The sequence below is a fragment of the Halictus rubicundus genome, chromosome 7 (assembly GCF_050948215.1).
Source record: "Halictus rubicundus isolate RS-2024b chromosome 7, iyHalRubi1_principal, whole genome shotgun sequence".
Classification (NCBI taxonomy): Eukaryota; Metazoa; Arthropoda; class Insecta; order Hymenoptera; family Halictidae; genus Halictus; species Halictus rubicundus.
In genome coordinates, this window is record NC_135155.1 from 12153557 (window position 1) to 12173214 (window position 19658).

General features: G+C 42.7%; 1 protein-coding gene across 2 annotated transcripts in view; it reads left to right on the forward strand.

Moving 5' to 3' along the window:
- LOC143355447 (A disintegrin and metalloproteinase with thrombospondin motifs 7) overlaps positions 1 to 19658 on the forward strand; it is a 105563-nt gene that overhangs the window by 7282 nt on the left and 78623 nt on the right. For both annotated transcript variants that reach the window (XM_076790253.1, XM_076790252.1), the window contains exon 2: positions 9237 to 9403. In XM_076790253.1, coding sequence (XP_076646368.1) covers positions 9319 to 9403 — 85 coding nt within the window. In that variant the 5' untranslated portion in view covers positions 9237 to 9318. The remainder of the gene's footprint in view (positions 1 to 9236; positions 9404 to 19658) is intronic.

Here is a 19658-nt window from a genome sequence, read left to right on the forward strand (position 1 = left end):
CCGTTGTAAAGCGATGCCATCCCTCCGACAATTTTCTCCCGTGCCCCCGATCGCTATCGACTCTTCTAATTAGCAATGCGAACTTTCTTCTAGACTTTTACAACGCTTTAAACATTTACGGGACGGATTTTCAAGTGGCCCCGAGACTCTTTTCTCTGCTCCCTGAAGTTTTAACGTTCTCCACGCGGCGGCGACCGACCGACCGTCGATTTAACTTGCGTATTAAGGTGAGCGGCTGCCGTTAAAATGTTATTTTATAGCCAATAATGTTCTAATTTAGACTCCGACGAGTTCGATCAAGCAGACTCGCCGGCGTTTTCTCAGAAATAATAAATCGGCGCAGTTGCCTATAAATTAGTCGTAATCCAACTCTCATAATTTGCAATAAACACAAAATGAGTCGGCCGACGCTTGTAATACACACTTGCGCAGCCACATTAAACATTTTTCCGTGGTTTTATTAGCAAACAGAAACGTCGTTACGGACTTCTACTTTCTTAGATAATTAGTGAAACCACATTTGAGGCGGGAAAATGTAGGCTGAAAGTGTGAAGTCTAAAATGTTGTTGAACGTTGCAGAAAATTTGGCGCACCGATCCAAGAGTTAAATTGTTAAGTTGAACAACAAATCTCGTCACGGGTTTCAAGACACAACTTGTATCAAGTAAGATTCGATTTGTAAACGGCGGATTTGATTTGCTACGACAAGTACAAATAGATGAACTTTAAAACAAATGACTCGACACGGAAATAAATTTCTATTCGGCTCTCGTTCCGAGCGCTCAATGAATTTTTATACCGCACGAAGATGTCATTCCGTGTGCCGGCTAGTGGTCATTTTGTTAAGATAAAATGAGCAGCAAGCGCGAAGTAAATAGCGTAAAATACGTCACAGCACGTTGACCGTCACCGCGGAGAAATTAGCTTTCTTCGCGGAGGAAAATCCAGCGAGCTCGTCCGCATTTAAATGATTCGCGGGGACATTTGTTTCGCGAATGGCATCTGGATCCGTTGCAAAAGAAACTGCGTTTAAACGGTTCCGCGGGAAAAATGGCACGGAGCCCGAGGCACGTACCGCGCCGTAGCCATTTAAAATGCATGACGTGTTAATAGAGAAAAGGAGTGCACCGGTAAATTGATTAATTATCGTTCCCGCGAGAAGCGGGGAAGAGGCGTTGAAGCGTCCGGTAAGCAGTAAACACGGCGCAGAAAATTCGTTTCGTTACGTTTCCGGCTAACGCGCTCACTGCTTGAAATAATTGTCTACGTAAGCGCGATAAACATCGCATGAATTACACATGCGAATTTCGTGCGTTATATCTTAATGGGTGATCGAGCTCGCCGCGAGAACGAACCACTTACCGGACGAGAATACGGATTTGCGAAACCATTACCATCTCCCTAATTTTGGAAAGATTGTGCGCAGTCTGAAAAACAATAGAAGTCTATTTCTAAAACTTTTTCCATTTTTTTTTCTCTCTCGTTCCGACTGAACGCACGTTTTGCAAAATTGTCGTGACAGATCGTCTAGCGAACGAATCCATCTGGCTTGGCAGAGAACCAGAGTTCGTTTGGTCCGTTCGTAAAAACGTTATTCTGATTTAAAGTGTGCGTCATCAATTACGGGACACCGACTGTATGTCGTTCCGAAACTCAATGGTAGTCGTGTTTTGCGCAGCGCGGAGTATCTTTTTGTGGAAGAAAGAAGAGGCGCGGCAGATCCCCGACGAAAAGGGGCGGTCACGACATTCCGGGTACGGGGACGGGACGAGACAAGCGAGTGGTCGTGATTAATTTGAAAACGTAAATAACAACTCTGTTCCACTTCGATCCATCACCGGGGAAACAATGAGCCGTGGCTGGCAGCGGCGGCGCCTCGGCCGTCGCGCGTCAAGCTTCGAACGCTAAGCGTCGCCCAGCGCTCTTCGTGCCCGCATACCTCGCATAAATCACACCTGAATATTTACCTGACAACACGGTCGCCCCCGTGTACTGCTATCGAGATGCACTCCTTCGGGGCCCGGGCAAACGCTATAGCTCGACCACTCCAAACACAATACTCTCGCCGGAGCGATGAAACTCGTCAAAACGAAAATTTTCATATGCACGTTAAAGTTCCACCGCGGACCTTCGCGAGCCTAATAGAACTTTCTTTCCGACTCCTGTTCCTTGCACGGACACAGAAAATTCGCCATAAAGATCCGCGGTCTGATAATTACAATGCGTGTCAGACAACATGCTTTTGAATTGTTCTCGGCGAACCGCGTTCCTTCATTCTCGTCTAAATTGTGACACGACATTTTCGTCATACTGAGTTTTTCCACAGGCTTGACAAACAATGCAAAATTCTGCAATTTTTGTCCACGATAGGAACAAAGTTGACGCGGTGTGCTTAAACTCGAAAATTTCCTCTCTAACGAATAAAACATCTCCCGTAAGGGTGGTTTTCAATTCCGCCACAAAAGTATCCTGAAAATCAAATTCTACCTAACGCGAATAAAACATCTCCCGTAAGGGTGGTTTTCAATTCCGCCGCAAAAGTATCCTGAAAATCAAATTCTACGGATCCGAAAGAAGATAAAAAAAAAAACACCGCAACGGTGTACTCGCAGCGAGCAACATACAACCGAATTTTCCCACATTTTCGGTAAAATTGACCGCACAGTGCTCCGCATCTCCGAGCAGCGATGCAAATTCCTCTCGTGTAAATTAATTTGAAGTCCGTTTCCAGCAAAGTACGAGTAGCCTGGGGGTGGGAGGGGGGATGAAGCGGGGACAGGGAGGAAGTCGTGACAGCGGTGGCAAAACCGGGAAAACGCTGGTGAGGAACGACCGTGCGCGCGACGCGGGGATTAAAAACCAAGAGAAAGGAAAAAAGGATAAACGGAAAGGGAACGGGGAAAAAAGAGGGAGAAAAAAAAATTGAGAGATCGCAGCATGCGAAGAAGACGATCGGGCCCCGTTGAAAGGAGGATTATAAAGTGCGGAATCGCGATTGTAGTCCGACGCCGGAGTGGCTTCATTATCATCGCCCCGAGCACCGATGCACCGATGCACCGGTGCACCGTTGCGCACCGTTGTGCACCGCGTCTCGGGCTGCAGCAGCGATGCAGCAGCCCTGTGACCGCGCGTCCTCTTCTTGCGTTTCATCGATATTAATTAAAGTCCCGCGTTCATCTTCGCCGGACATCTTTATTATGCGCCGAGAAACGAGCCCCGGACGGCCCTGAATGAAAATGGTTAGGTTGCTCACGGTTTTTTACCGTCCGACACACGCGAGGGATGCGCTCACTGTGCATCCTGCATTCTGCATACTGCGCGCGATGCGTCATCGGTTCTCGCGATTTTTGTCGCTGTTGTCGTCCTTCTTAGATGACGGTCGAAGTTAAGAGACAGTTATCTCGTTATTTTGCTTATTTTCTCCATTGTCGTGTACAGTGCATCTGATTTTGTTACGTCTTTGCAGTCCCATGAGTAGACTGCGGATCTCGATGCGTTCGTGACAGAAATGCGTAGAATTTAAAACGGTGAAAACGAATTCGAAGTTAGAAATATATTCTTTTCAACCCGTTAAACACATTAAGACAGAAAATACATTTTAATTTCGCTCCAGTTTGCTACGATTCACTTAGACAATATTTTATTCTGTATAGTAATAATTAGACTGCGGATTTTATGGATTTTTGACAAAAATGGGTAAGCACAGTTTAATGCAGTGGACATATAAAGTTTTAGCTTAATAAAATAATTAAAGGAAGAAAGAAATTTTTATTTCGCTCCTGGCTCTTGCAATCGATGCAAATATTTTTTATTTTGCATAAAGATCCACAGTCTAGGAATAATATTTCAATCGGTCTTTTCTCGATTTATTAATTTCTAGCCCATTCCCCGATCGTTTAATTCCTAAGATTGATAAACATTGTTGGAGGGGGGGGGGGAGTGGTTGGAAAGTTTCCAGCCGACGTTCCACATATATCCTAATTGCACAATACCGTTTCGGTCTGGTGTAACGCGACAGTGTCTCGGTAGCCTGTCAATTAACTGCCATTAACATCGGCGAATTAGTCAGAGGCGAGCCTCGGATACGGATACGGTATTCGTAGGAGTAGATCCCGTTCGAACGAGTTCGTTGGTCATTTCGCGTTTCGCACCTTCTCCCTCGAGAGAAGCCTATACGTATATTGTATATGTATAGCATAATACGCGTTTTCGCACGCGCTAACCCACGCGCTGCAGCATTTATTCGCATTTCGCATATGAACGCGTTTCCGGTGCCGCTCACTCGCCGGACTAGGACTGTTTCCTCTCGGCGTCGCGTTGCTTTAAAATGCGGTTTCACCCGAGTGTTCGAATTAAAAAATAAATTTTTCATCAAACGATCTATTTCAATCGTCTCACTTTCGCAACCGTTGCAACCTAACTCCGTCAGGATTCACACGCTAATAAATACATACTGGTTTGCGTCTTATAGCGCTTCGAACTACGTGAAGCTAGCAGCTCGTGTTCTTGTTTATTTGCTTATCAGTAGCGGATTTTTATGCAAAAAAGTCTGAACTAATTGCACGATACAGAAGCCACATTATTTATTTCTTTTCATAATCATTTCAATGAGTGGGAAATAATACTTACTATATTTCATCTACTAATTTTTATCATGAATGCAAAAAGTCTGCTTATCTGTCGAAAGCGATACTTTGAATTGGTCAGCTGAATATTAATTAATGCTTTGGCTAGCGAACCAATAATCAATGTGACTGATTTAATGAAATATAAATTGAAAAGTTAGAGTGTGTGATGGGCATGCGTAGAAATGGAGTGGGTGGTCTTTCAACCCTCTTACAATTTTCCCTATATTTTAATTAATATAGTCGTTCATATATTTCTTAATATGATCCCTAATATATTTCTAAATATGATCCTTAATATATTTCTCAACATGATCCTCAATATATTCTGAGAGACAATTTCCAAAACTTGGAAGACCGATCGTTGATTGACTTTTATGCATTCAATTTTTCTAGCTCAGAAAATTACATATGGAAATGAAACAAGTGGACAGTAATTATAAGTGAGTAGGAACGGAAATGATTTTGCTCTCAGACAGAGTCGCATGTTAAATTACCATGCGGCGTCGCCATCTTCGCCAGATCGGCCACTTCCCACGTGTTATTTTTCCAATTGATCCTGCCACCTTCCATTTCCTATTACCTCGATTCTTTCCGTGTCCTGTACAGTTAAACGTTTAACCAGTCGATGGGCTTTCTAATTGCTTCATCAATCTTGGTACACGATTAGGTTCTGCTCGCTTGTTTGTTCGGAGCATTGTTGAGTAAAACAGCCTGGGACCATAACCTTTCTTACGAAAATGGGAAAACGCAATACATTAATAATTATTCTCCAAACAACCGGAAAAAATCACATCACCGATAAGCATTATCGATGAAAGAAACTCTGATTTCAGCTGCTCGTTAACAATTATTCTCGTAATAATAATTAGACTGTGAAATTTTATACAAAATAAAATGATTTCAATAGGCGGGAGCAAAACAAAAATATCTTCCATTAAAAATTGTCCGTTTAAAATTTGATTTTTTCAGTTTTTCCATAAAATCCTTCATCGGTAGGTGCATGCTCAGAGGACGCATAGAGGTCAATCTTGTTTCGTCGAATAAGAATGTCCACTCTATTATGCTTGATTTCGATAGTATAGCAAATTCTGAACTCCCAATCGCTCGGTATAGTATATTTATCTGAAAAATTACCATTTCCAAGATACGCTCGAACAATCGACTACGCCCATCGATAGCACAAAACCAATCGGAAACTAACAAACCTAACAAAGATATTTCAGACGTACAGAGTTGGTCGGGCACACTATAATAATCGCATTCGCGACCGGTTGTTGGGATTGCACGAGCACGCGATTGTAAACTAGAGCTGGTTGCCCGGTCCTCAGTCGTGAACAACGTCCACGGGCCATTTCTATTTCTCAGCTTTCCCCCGCGCAATTATCGATACATTATCGGTTTCGCCGTGGGCAATATCGAATTGGTCCCTCTGCCATTTCAAAACAAACGTTTGACCAGAAATTGTACCGTAATTCGCGAATATAATGCCCGGACGCGGACGCGGGCTCGCATGGAGTCCAGCCTCGATTTTCATTACATTCCCGCTGTTCCATTCACCGGATTGAATACGCCCGCCTGGTATTCGCCCGAATCTGCTCTCCGAGTCGAACGAATAACGCCATTTTTCCAGACTTTTCTATCCTAGATTGGATAGACGTCTATCGTGCTCTCTGCATCGTCAAATTAATTTCGATCAGTCGCGATCGCTTTGAACTCGACGCGCGCATTTCGATCTACCACCGCACCGGGGTCCCAAAATTGCGATTCGATTCATTATCTCGCAGCATTCGAACCATTTCAACCAACGATCCCCAATAGGAAACATTACAAACATATGTTGTATCGTCAATTATTGTGTCGGAGCATGATCAAGGAAAAAGATACGTTTGGTTCTTTTCTAATATGTTACTATAAATTCCACGATGCATACAAATTAGTATACATATTTTATACATTCCGTACAAAATGATTGACTGCAGATCATGCGAAGAGGAATTTATAGTTTTTCAGCTTAAGGACCAAAACTCCGTAGATTCGCGATAAGGTAGTGCGACCATGTTACCGACAATAATAGGCGAAAAATTGTTTTACATGCCTCAACATTTCGTCCTTATATGAGAATATTTTTGGCTGGAAAATGGCTCGTTCGAAAAAGGAAGGTTCAATCTAGCGCGCGCTGGTCATGAGCTGACGAGATTATGCAGATATTTGTACGAATGCTCTCGATATTAAGAAAATCTGTCAGCGGCGGCCATCTTGTGACGTCACGCTTGCTTCGAACGCCTCGCGACAGGCAGTGTGCCGCCGAATATCACAAATTACTCCACGATAACGTAAAAATAACCATTTTGGAGACCACACAGTCCTGGATTGGACATTTAGGAAACCAAATTGACCACTTCTGAATTGCTAATTGTGCTAATATTTGCTCTATTGTCCCACAATTTTCAGAGATGTCGAACGGTCCTTGGAAGTGAAATTTTTGGCCGCTTCGGACGAATGTTCTTGAGCGAACGGAGTTGCAAGATCGAAACGAAACGAGCGCGATTCCTCCGAGTAATTTCGGACTGGTCGCGACGGCAAATGGAAGCAAACGAAATAGGTTTCGCGTCGCGTATCCGGACGACCGGTCCGGGGAAAAAAAAGAGGAGCGCGTGGAATGTTTTCTCCGGAGCGTACGAAGGTTCCCCGGTGTAAATTATTAATGAACGGCGAAACATCGGGGCGAGAGATAGCGATTGTTGACGATTCGCGGCGTGCACGCGAGCCCGGGTTCTCGAACCTGGGACGCGCGCGTTCGCCTGATCAGCTCTCGGCGAGCGCGCGGTGCTCGTGTCGTTAATCTCCGGCGATGTCCTCGTCCTGTGTGGCATATTACACGCGCGACAACTCAATCCGGACGACAGCCGAGCCTTTAAAACCCGCGCCTCTCTTATAAATATTCCAGGGCCCAGCGTCGCGTCCTTAAGTGGCCGCATCAGATACCGACGACGTTTGTCCGTTAAACAACGACTTGATCGACCGAGGCAAAACACTGTACGGACACACACCGGCAAAACCGGGTTCCAGCGGGACGATTTCGATCGCCACGCTTACTCGCTGTATCGAAGCTTCTGTCTCTCTCTCTCTCTCTCTCTCAGTTCTCTCGCGACTCCTTTGTATTCCATAATTGTCGCGATTTTATGAAAATTTCAATTTAAATTTCCTAACCTGATGTTATAGCGCTAGTTGTATTCCCGACAGTTGACTTAGAGACGTTTTCTTCCGCGCAAACGTTCGCAGATAGTTTCAATGAAGCGAATCCGCGAGAATGAGGAAATATTTTGGCAAGCCCGAGGTATTTTCTATTCAAATACACGAGCTTTCCGTCTAATTCTGTGGTAGTATAGCGGGTCGTCGATAGGCGAAAGCGGCGTCGACGGTAGCCGCGGAGCTTTGACGGTTCCCGGGCGATTCGTTAACGTTGAATTTCACTATCACGACAGCCCCAAGAATAATAATTGCGGCAAGCATGTGTAAATCATAGGAGACGGTAAATCCGAGCATTCGGCGAGAAACTGTGAGAAAGGGTCAGCACGGTTGTCAGCTCCAATCATGGGGCTGCGCCGCGCGGTCCGACCAAATCCGATTACCATAACTACCGACCGTTACTTACCCGACCATGAAAACCTCGCGTAACAAGCCACACACGGTATCTGACAATACGAAAATATCGTGTTCGAGAACCATTTAGTCTCGCGTGTTTTCGCCGGTCGCCGTGTCTGCTTAAAGGACGTCGAATGCAACGCAACTCCGAGTGAAAATCGACCACAGTACCTCTACAGGGTGGACCACGTAACGCGACTACAGTGATTTCTCTATATATGTCGCCAAGGCCTGGATGATAAACGTCGCGGAATTATCCCCACTACCGCGGCGTATAGCTCGCGAGAGGCTACCAAGCACGAGAGGCCTCGGACGCCGAGGAGTGTAAACATAACATGACCTGTACTCATAAATTTCCTGTACCTCAGTTATTATACTTTCATCATTAGCGGACCGATTGAAATTCATTTTTACCCGTGGACGATTAAGTTTGAAGATACGGTCCAATTTATTAGTCGGAGAATCTTTTTCTGCGTTAATCAGTAAAATGGCAAAAATGATTTTTAGACTCTTCCAAATACAACGGTGTGTTGTATTCGAAGAGAGTGACGCGTTTCAATTAAAGCATAAGTTGGTCTGTAAATATAAATATTGTTCTCTCTGTTCTCATTTTATAACAGTATATTACATCATTGTTGACAATAAATATTTATTCAAGAACGAATTTCGACGAAGTTCCTGGAGCGTGGTAACGTATTTTGAAATTGATTGGAACGTTTACCGGAAATACACGTAATAAAAACATTCAAACGTTCTCTGCAATTATACAGGTTGACCCAAAAGCCGTGAGACCATTTAAAATTCGTTTATAGAAGGATAAACGTGAATTTTAAAAGGGGTTGTTCCGTTTGAAAATGGTCTGGCGACTATGGTTCTGCAATTCTATGGTTTCTATAATCAATTTCTACAATTCTACTCGCGTCTGAAATCACCTGAAAAGAGGTTCCTCTGTGTTTATTGCAGGAGAAAAGGGCGGAAGCTCGTCGACCTGTTGGCTGGCCGCGTACATAATATTGCGAGGTGCACTTCCGGTTTAGCCACCACCATGCTCTGCACACTGATGCTTCAAACGTTGATCGTTGTCGTGAACATCGTCCCCGAAGCCCGTCTCCATCGAGCGAACGTCAGAGGTGAGTTTCGGTTTTCAAAACCGCTCGACGGAAACACGTCGATAAAATCAGCGTAACGATAAAACATCGTCAACATTATTCAGGGGATCCCGCTCTGCCGTTTATTATCGGGAGCTTGTATTATCTTCCATATCGTTGGGTTTCACGTCGCGCGATTTAAAATACATACTCCGATTTTTGATGAAACGCTTTTATTGACAGCAACTTACTCGTGTATCGTTTCCCGCTTTCATATTTACCAGCACGCTCTGCTCATATGACTTTGATACTGGAATTACTAATACAGTCATTTCGACTTTGATCCGATCATTTGCGAAATGATTTATTTATTCGATAGATCGCTGAATCATTAATTCGCGTATGTAATGAATTGTTAATTCAATCATTCTGATTATATCGACTCGGTTCTTGTCTGAATAATTCACGTTACACGTTGTTGGTGCAATTATTCATTGGATAAGGCACATTATGAATTTAAGGGAAGATTCGACCAAAAATATCAATCAATATCTAACAATATCAATCAGTGTCTACCAACATCTATCGATATCTGTCAAGATCTATCAATTTATCGATCTTTCGATTTACGTTATCTATCATCTTTAAGAGCTAATTATCTGCTTGTTGCGAGATTATGCTCGTAAGACTTCGCTCGAAATCGCTTTCTAAATGAACTGGCAAAGTATCGATTGCGCGAAGCAAAAATACAGATTGTAATTAATAGATTGCGGATTTTTATACGAAATGATCATTTCAGCGAGTTGGAAATAGTACATCATTTTTAAATTCATTAAATATTGTTTTTTCTATTTTACATTTGAGCAACTCATTTTTATTATAATCGCATAAAATCCGCAGTCTCGTAATTAATAACGTATAACTAACAGAGATACGAATTTTGTCCAGCTTTTTCCCGATTCCGGCTCGGTGTACGCTGGGAAAAAGCGTACCGGGGGCGATTTCTGATCACGATCGTCATAAAATGGTAATCGCGTTTATATATGCCCCCGGAGACGCCTTAACGGCTGTTACGGAGCCAAGAGTTGATTTTTAATTATGTCGATAAATATTTCCTGTATGTCCAAGAGAGGCGGCTCTGCGGTGTAATTGATTGTCATCCCGCGGTGGCCGGCCACCGGCGTAAATGCCAGTTTTGATGCGCCTTATCTAGCATCGGGGGATTCCGCTGATCTTATCGGAGTATCTGCGCTGCTGGAAGCTGCCCCGTTGCCTCGCTACCTTCTGCCTGAATGCCTTATGCCTGCTGGCGGTACGCCAATTGACAGAATTTTTAGACGAGATTTACACCGATCCAACCGCTCGTTCGACAGAGAGACGGCTGGTTTCCGTGACAGAGGTTGCAGCGAATAATTAATTGCTAACTTGATTCTTGCGGTCACATGTCTTGTAGAGCTTCTCTGCTTCCTTGACCGAGCGCTTTGGGGATTATTATACTGTCGATTCTATGCGCTCACGACGGAAACGAACAGGCGACCTTCTCAATTGTGGTGAGCTTCAAAGGATACATTGAAATTATTTTTCGAAAAAGGAAGGTCCGTTTGCAACATTTTTTGTACTTCATACAGACAACTTCTGTTACCAAAAAGCGGATAGACATTGATCGATATTGAGAAACAATTATAGCTATCGACAGACAGTGATAGATGTTGATGGATAATTGATAGACACTGATGAACATACTGATGGACAATGATAGATATTGATGAATATTGGTAGATATTGATAGGTGTTGATAGATGTTGATAGATATTGATAAGTGTTGGTGTGTGTTAATATGTGTTGGTAGGCGTTAATATGCGTGGCGAATGTGGATGTCTGTTGATAAATGTTGATAAATAGTGATCAAGATTGATATGTCATAGATATTGATAGACACTTATGAACATACCGACGGGCAATAATAGATATTGATGAATATTGATAGATATTGATAGGTATCGATAGGTGTTGATATTGATAGATGTTGATAAGTGTTGGTGTGCGTTGATATGTGTTGATAGGCGTTAATATGCGTGGCGAATGGGGATGCGTGTTGATAAATGTTGATACATACTGATCAAGATTGATAGTTGATAGATATTGATACACACTTATGAACATACTGATGGGCAATGATAGATATTGATGAATATTGATAGATATTGATAAATGTTAATAGGTGTTGATAGATATCAATGTATATTGATAAATGTTAATAGGTGTTGATAGATATCAATACATATTGATAAATATTGATAGGTGTTGATAGATATCAACACATATTGATAAATATTGATAGGTGTTGATAGATATCAATGTAGATTGATAAATATTGATAGGTGTTGATAGATATCAATGTATATTGATAAATGTTAATAGGTGTTGATAGATATCACTACATATTGATAAATATTGATAGGTGTTGATAGATATCAACACATATTGATAAATATTGATAGGTGTTGATAGATATCAATGTAGATTGATAAATATTGATAGGTGTTGATAGATATCAATGTATATTGATAACTGTTAATAGGTGTTGATAGATATCAATACATATTGATAAATATTGATAGGTGTTGATAGATATCAACACATATTGATAAATATTGATAGGTGTTGATAGATATCAATGTAGATTGATAAATATTGATAGGTGTTGATAGATATCAATGTAGATTGATAAATATTGATAGGTATTGATAGATATCAATGTAGATTGATAAATATTGATAGGCGTTGATAAATATCAAGGCGTGTTGATGAATATCGATTGACAGTTTCGTCCTTGATGAGCAGTAGTGATAAGGTGATCATTTTTTTGCGTTTCTTGATGGTAAGTTGACACCGTTCCCGCGTTTACAAAGAGAATGAGAGCTTAGGTTCGTGCACTGTCGGTGACAACTGGCGCGGAGAAAAGTAACAGATAGAGAAAGATAGAAAGCGACGGGGAACCGATCGAATTGTTCCCTTTGCTTTTATCATTTTTCACCTGTTCCCGACGCGACGTCGACGCCGACGCCGACGCCGGACGTCACTTTATCGGACAATTTACAGATACCGGCCACTACGATCCCCGGGGAAAATCGCGTCCCCGTCGAGACACGCTCGACCAGTGGAACGCACTTTCCGCCATCAGTTTGAACAAAGCGGCGATGGAGTTTCCGGCAAAGTTTTCGGAGAAGTTCGCCGAGCTGCGCTGCTAGTGTTGTCCCCCGACACAGTGATTTCATTTCGAATTTGTTTCGCCCGTCGGCTACGTCTTGAATGCAGTTTCTGCTGTCGTTAACGTCGGGAAGATTTGAGAATTCTGGGACGAGTTGTACCGGTTTCGAACCCCGAAAGTTCTTTCGTTAATGATTTGCGGTTTCAGTTTTATTTTCTTGGTACAATCTTCCTCGAGGTAGCTTAGTGGCTTTCTGTAGCGATGCTTGGAAAACGATGGGACTTTTCGGAATTTTTGTAAGTGGAACTGTCGAACGTATCAATTTGAAATTTTGTAGGAAGGATCGCCTATTTTTAAACTGTGTCAAATGTTTTTCACAAAGCTATGATCAATCAAGCAGTGCACACGTGGCAGTTGAAAAGAGTCTGTCTAATTCCATAGTCGATGTTTAATAATTTTTGTCGGACAGAATCGAGAGGCACATATTTTTAAAATTTTTTCGCTATTTTTAACAATCTTCAGAAAGTACAATAGAATTTTCACGAGAAAAAATAATGATCCTATCCGAAGTTACACTAGATCAACCAGATGACTTTTGATGCTTTATACAGTCTTCCTCTTTCATAATTTTTTTAAACGATAGTAATAGACGTATCAATTTGAAACTTTTTAGTTATAGTTGCCAATCTTTATAGAATATGACCAAATTTTTTATACCCCAAAATAATTGCATTATCCAAGGTAATAGTAATTCGATAAGAACGGTTGCATTATTTTAAGGATGAAAAGCGTTAGGACAGACTGTGTCTTGGAACGTGCTGCAATGGAATACGTCAAAGAAATTTCCGGAAAGAGATTTCGGCAGAATCAAATCTATTCTCGGTGGCCGGCATGGTTTGCTCTCGAACAGCCCCATGGGATTCGAACGGTGCTAAGAGAGCACGGTGGAGCAAAGTGAGGCCTGGAGCAAACTGGAACCGCAGCGTCAGCTGACGGCATTCTTACCGAAAGAAGAATAGAGCTCCCCACGGTGCCTTTTCAATGTAGATAACTCGCCGGCACGGAACCGAGCGAACAAGCCGGCTCGTAAATATTTATTCGTTTTGTGGGCGCGGAGACAATGCGAGCCGGGTCGAATTAGCGGCGCGAAACGGAGCCGCGTTTCGAAATTAGCCTGTCGTCGGCCCGCAATTACCATGATCGAGCAGGAAAATTATAGACGGGGACGAAGACGCGTTTACGCGGCGTGTCGAGAGCCGCGTGGATCTCTCTCTCTCTCCCTCTCGGGGCTTCAATTTTATTTCATATAATTACCGACCCGACACTTTACACCGCAATCTTTCTTCGGGGAGCAGAGCTCGTGGGCCGCCGCGCCGTTGCTGACGGTGGGAAAATTGGGCGACGTTCGCGAATTTTTTCAACGGGATGTACGGGACGTGGCGACTTGTAACTCGGTGGGTGGATTTGTCAATTTCTTGAGAAGATAACGTGATTTTTTGAACACGAAAATAATAACGTAGACCAAAGTTATGACCGTTCAATCGAAACCCTTGTACTTTCTACATTCGTCATTGAAAAATGCAATATTTGCGAATTTTTTAACGCGAAACTAATGACCACACCGCTTCGAAACTTCGCAGGTGTATTTGTCGATCTTTGTTGGAGCCAACGCGATTTTTGTATGGGGAAATAATGATGTTCTCCAAAATTGTAAAACGTTCAATGGAACCTCTGCGGGTAGCTTATTAAGAAGTTTGATGCGATTTGCGCTTTTAGACGGGAGTAATAGCCGTACCAGTTTCGAAGCTCCGCGGACATTTGAGGATTTGTTCGGTGGTAGTAAAAGTTTGGGGGACGTTGATTCATCGTAACCATCAAAGTGGCGAGATGGTGTAACACGTGTAACCCGTCTGCTCGGGCAAGCCAGCAGCGTCCATCGCATCGGCTCGCCGCGGAGTTATTAACTCGCCGAGAGTATCGTAATGACGAGGCATTAGTAGGGTTTACACCTCGTCCCGGCTCGTCCCGTTTCTGCTTCCCCCTCCCCAATTTGAAATTTAACGCAGGCTACCCGAACCCCGAGCCAGCTTCGAAAGCCCTAAACCTCCCGGCCGGAAGTTAGGCACGAGAGTTCAGACCGATCCAACCTCGATAATTTTAGGCACGAAAGTTATTTGTTCATTGGCAGGAATTTCGACGCGATCCGATGCTGCCATCGATACTCTGCGAAACGAAATACTTCACCCGCCGCTGGGTAACCGCATCGTGCGGAGAAAACGAAATTCAGATTATTTTTATGAAAAGCAAACTCAATGGGAAAAATCGGTAGTAAAACTTCGCGTTCAATGTAGAGTACAAGACAGAAAAAAAGAACGATTCTTTTGATTCTGGTGAAAGGTCACGAACCTTTGAAAATTATATTCCCAACACTGCAAGTAATTGCATGTGGGCAACACGATGCGCTTTTAAGCGCATACCGATGATATCTTTCTTCGTAAAGCGTTGTGCTTAATGCGTCGTAACTTTGAAAATAATCATTGTTTCTGCAACTAGAAAGCACTATTCGAGCCTCTATAAGATTCACAAATACATCCGCAAAGTTTCGAACCAATATGTAAGTTCAGTGTTGTTCGAAAAAATTCACAAATATGTCATCACTTTTTGATCGTAGAATTAAGTAAATTACTGCAAACTTCCTCTTTGATTTACTATAACTTTGAACGAGGCCATTATTGATCTATATACAAAATCATGCTGTATTCTCTGAAGATTGACAAATACACCCACAAAGTTCCAAATTGATATGTCCATTAGCATTGTTTGAAAAAATTCAGAAATACGTCGTCGCTTTTTGATCGTAAAATTAAAAGAATCTTCTAAACTACTGCAAACTTCTTCTTTGACTTACTATAACTTTGAACGAGGCCATTATTGATCTATATACAAAATCATGCTGTATTCTCTGGAGATTCACAAATACACCCACAAAGTTCCAAATTGATATGTCCATTAGTATTGTTTGAAACATTTGCAAGAATGCATCGCTTTTGGCTGACAACATGAGCAGGACTTCCTTGGTGCAAAATCATGACTTTCGCAGCTAAAAAATCATGTTATATTCCTCGCAGATTGACGAATACGTATAGACGTATTGGCGATAGTATCGTTTAAGAAAAAATTCTCAAAGATCGTAAGATCGTACCGAACTAATTTATCGACAGCTCAACGTGAATGATTTCGATAAAATAACGCGCTAAGATTCGCGGATCACAAAAAAGTCGGGATAATAAAACGAAAGGTGATATCTCGAGAAACGCTCTCGATCCACGGATCTCCTCAATTATTGGCCGGCGGAGTTCTCGAAGAGTCACGAAGAGCTGTATCGAACACCTTTATCGTTGTCTCGTTAAACAACGCAAGAAAGAAACGTTTTTTGCTTCGATTCAAGGCGAAAGAATGTAGCTGGTCGTTATCGAGGATACGATCTTGGGCCGTTTCCTGGGAATCGAGGTGTAGATCGATACAGCGAGGATGGGAAGAGAGAAGAGAGAAAGAGAGAGAGAGAGAGACTGTGCGATTCGTTCGCGCGAAGTCGAATCCCGTTTCGAACGTCTTTCGGCTTTTTGTTCGATGAGAAAAACCGACGAGTCGAGAGCCGAGAATCGAGGATCGAGAATCGAGAGCCGAGGCGGCCGCGGCCCTGGGATGGCGCCAAGCGTCCACAAAAACCAAAGAGAAAAAAAGAGGCTCGTCTGTTACGGCGACCGCCCATTCATGGTTCGAACCCGTTGAAAAATCGCTCCTTCGTTCGCTGAATAAACTCTCTGAGAACGGTGACGCGCGTGCACGACTACGGCCAATTTCTCTCTTGACTTTCCCTCTTGACGACGGTGCTAGGCCAGATGAAAACACTTCGAAACCTACAGAAAGATCGCTGTATGTATCGCGAACAATGATCTATCGTCGCATAGATCCTGTACCGCCCGACTGAATTCAATTTCTCCGGCCAATTCGGAAATGTTGAACCTGTTGCTCCGCCAAGTGTTTTAACTGGCGATCAATAGGAGTAGCGATTTCAAACTTTCGTGGCTGTGTTTGCAAGTCTTCGAACAATATAAAATGATTTTTTGACATGCGAAAAATAATGATGTTGACCAAAGATGCGGGTCGATCGATCAGAAGGCTTGCGGTACTCGAACAAGTCCTGCGAATTTTTTAAACTGGCGATCAATAGGCGTATCGGTTTCAAACTTTCGTGGCTGTATTTGTCAATCTTCGAACAATATAAAATGATTTTTTGACACGCGAAAAATAATGATTTTGACCAAAGATGCGGGTCGATCGATCAGAAGGCTTGCGGTACTCGAAGAAGTCCTGCTAACTTTGTTTTCCAAAAATGATTTTTTTTTTTTAATTTAGACATTTCAAATGTCAACTGAGATCTATTTCTGCTGCACTAAGTACGATAAAGTATAGTATACACATATTCATATATACAGAGTCTACGTTAAATCAAATTAAATTCGTAGCCTACAGTTTTCTAAGAAATCCAAAATGAGAAACCTTACGCACCCTTTGCGAATTTTTTGAAACCGTAATAATTTTTTACATCCAGAGAATGTAAAGCGACCAGCGGTCAAAGTAAGATGAAATGTTTCCTCAACATTGTCCCGACGAGCCCAGGTGCGTTTCTGTAACCTCGCATGAAAAATGTAGGTGAACGTGCCAGATATTTCCGCAACGACGAAAGTTGACGATCGGAAACGAACATCTCGACTTAGCTTCTTATTATTACGAAATCGCAAAAAAATCAATTGTCACCGATCGATGAAATTTTCGCCCGGAATCGTCGGACGATCCCAGGTGGTTCCGTGGAACCTCCAACGAAAAAATGGGGGAGCTAAAAATATTTCGGGAAGGAGAAAAGTTGCGTCGTGGCGGTTTCGGCCAGTTCGAGGGCCAGGAGCTGAGAGCGGAGAACTGGGAGCTGGGAGCCGGGACGGAAAGTTGTCCCGTAACAAACAGGGACCAGGAGAGACGCGCACCTGTGCCGGTGCTCGGTTGATGTTCGATGAATGCAGGCGCGCGGGCGAGCGCGTGGGCAGCCCCGTCAATAGACGGTACACGCTCGCTTTTTCTCTCTCGTTCTCGCACCAGCTCCGCTCCATTCCTCCGAGCTCCGCTCGGCTCCGTACCGTTCCGATGCGATGGAAAGCGGCAGGAAATAAAAGGCACGAGGCGCGTGGGCGGCCCCGTGCAAATCCGAAAACGCTGAAACGCGACTGCCGCCGCACCGTCACGCACCTACACACCGAAACACCGTTTCTCTCTCTGTATAGTCCTCGTGACCGTAGTCGCAACCGTCGCGCCGTCGTCGTCGTAGTCGTAGTCGATTCGCGTAGGCACTCTCGATGACGAAGCGTTATCTTTATTTTCATTCAACACCGCGGCCGGCCGTGTGCCGCCAGGCCCGAACAGCCTCGTTCGTTCGGGCTTCTCCCATTCTTGATTTCGAGTCATTCGAGAATCGCGTTGCGTAATGCCGCGCCCCGCCAAACGTTGCGTACGATTCGCCGATTCGTTACGCTTCGGACGAATTTGCTCCGAGCGAAATTTACTCGGGCTTGCCATTTTTTCCCGCGATTCGACGCTTCGCCTGCCGGAAGTCTATTAATATCGAGGCCGAAAGGAAACGTTGGAGTGCGAATTGGAGCAGGGATTTCTGCTGGATGCGTATCGCGACGACTCGGATCGTTGGCTGTGTATGGGCCAACGGTTTCAACGCTTTCGAGCAAGCGAAGAACACTCGGGATGAAATTCGAGATCCCCGTAGTTCGGCATTTTTCAAAATTATTGCCGCATCCGTAGAATCTTACAGATCTCCCTATGTAGAAGATGTAGATGTAGAATCTTATTGTAGAGTCGAAAGATCGATAAACACATCCGCAACGTTTCAAAGTTGTACACGGTGTCCGTCTATGAACGTCAGAGAAAATATTTCGTGACTGGTTGAAGTTAGAAGAAAGTTTAATCGGACAAATTTGCACGGTTTTAAGTCTGCTGGAAAGTGCATGTATAATATTTTGTTTTTGCTCGCGACCTTTGCGAGTTATGAAGCTCACCATTTTTTTTTTTACACATTTATGAGGTAGGAGTCGTTTGCAGTCGAAATCGCATTTGCTAAAAACTTGATATTATGCATTGTTTACGAGATGGTCTGCATCTGAGGTATCGAAGAAGTAAACTGGAGTGTATTTTTCAGTTTGATTTGGAATGTCAAAGAGGTTGAGAAAGTATACAAATAATGTCTGATAAATAGACCGCGGATCTTTATGCAAAATAAAAACTTCCTGCCTGAATTGCAACAAACTTGGGTGAAATAAATATTTAATTTCTATAAATAATAGAAATAGGAATAATAGGAATAATAGGAATTTCTATTTCTTTAATTTCTTTAATTTCTTTTTTATTTCTATTTCTTTTTTTTTTATTTCTATTTCTATTTATATTTATATTTCTTGTTAAATATGTTTAACAGGTTGAAAGGAATATAATCGTACATTTAAATACTTCAAATGTTTTTACTGTCTTAAATTAGACCTACCCATTTTTGTCATCAATGCATAAAATCCGCGGTCTACTGATGAATCAAACCAATATATTATCTGAGAAATAAGTCTCCGACATTTATAGACGGACACCCTGTATATTCAGCCATTTCGTTTTAAAACACTCTCAAAGATTGTACTATTGGACACAAAAAGATCTGTGGAACCATCGCGAAATCATTATTTATTCCCATGCTAAAAATTCGGTTACGCTCTGTAAAGATTGACAAATGCGCCCACAAAGTTCCAAATTGATATGTCTATTAGCTTTCCAATTGTAAAATTATAAAAACCTCACGGCTAATTGTTACAAGCGAAGATACGCGAGACGATAAAAACGGTGATGACCATGACGAATGTAGACTACCGAGGCCTAATGTCATTTCAAGGTCATGTTATACATATCTGAATGTATTTTTCGATCAGTTACACGATGCAATAAAAAAGAAAATGTAGTTATGTTTCAAAAAACATCGAT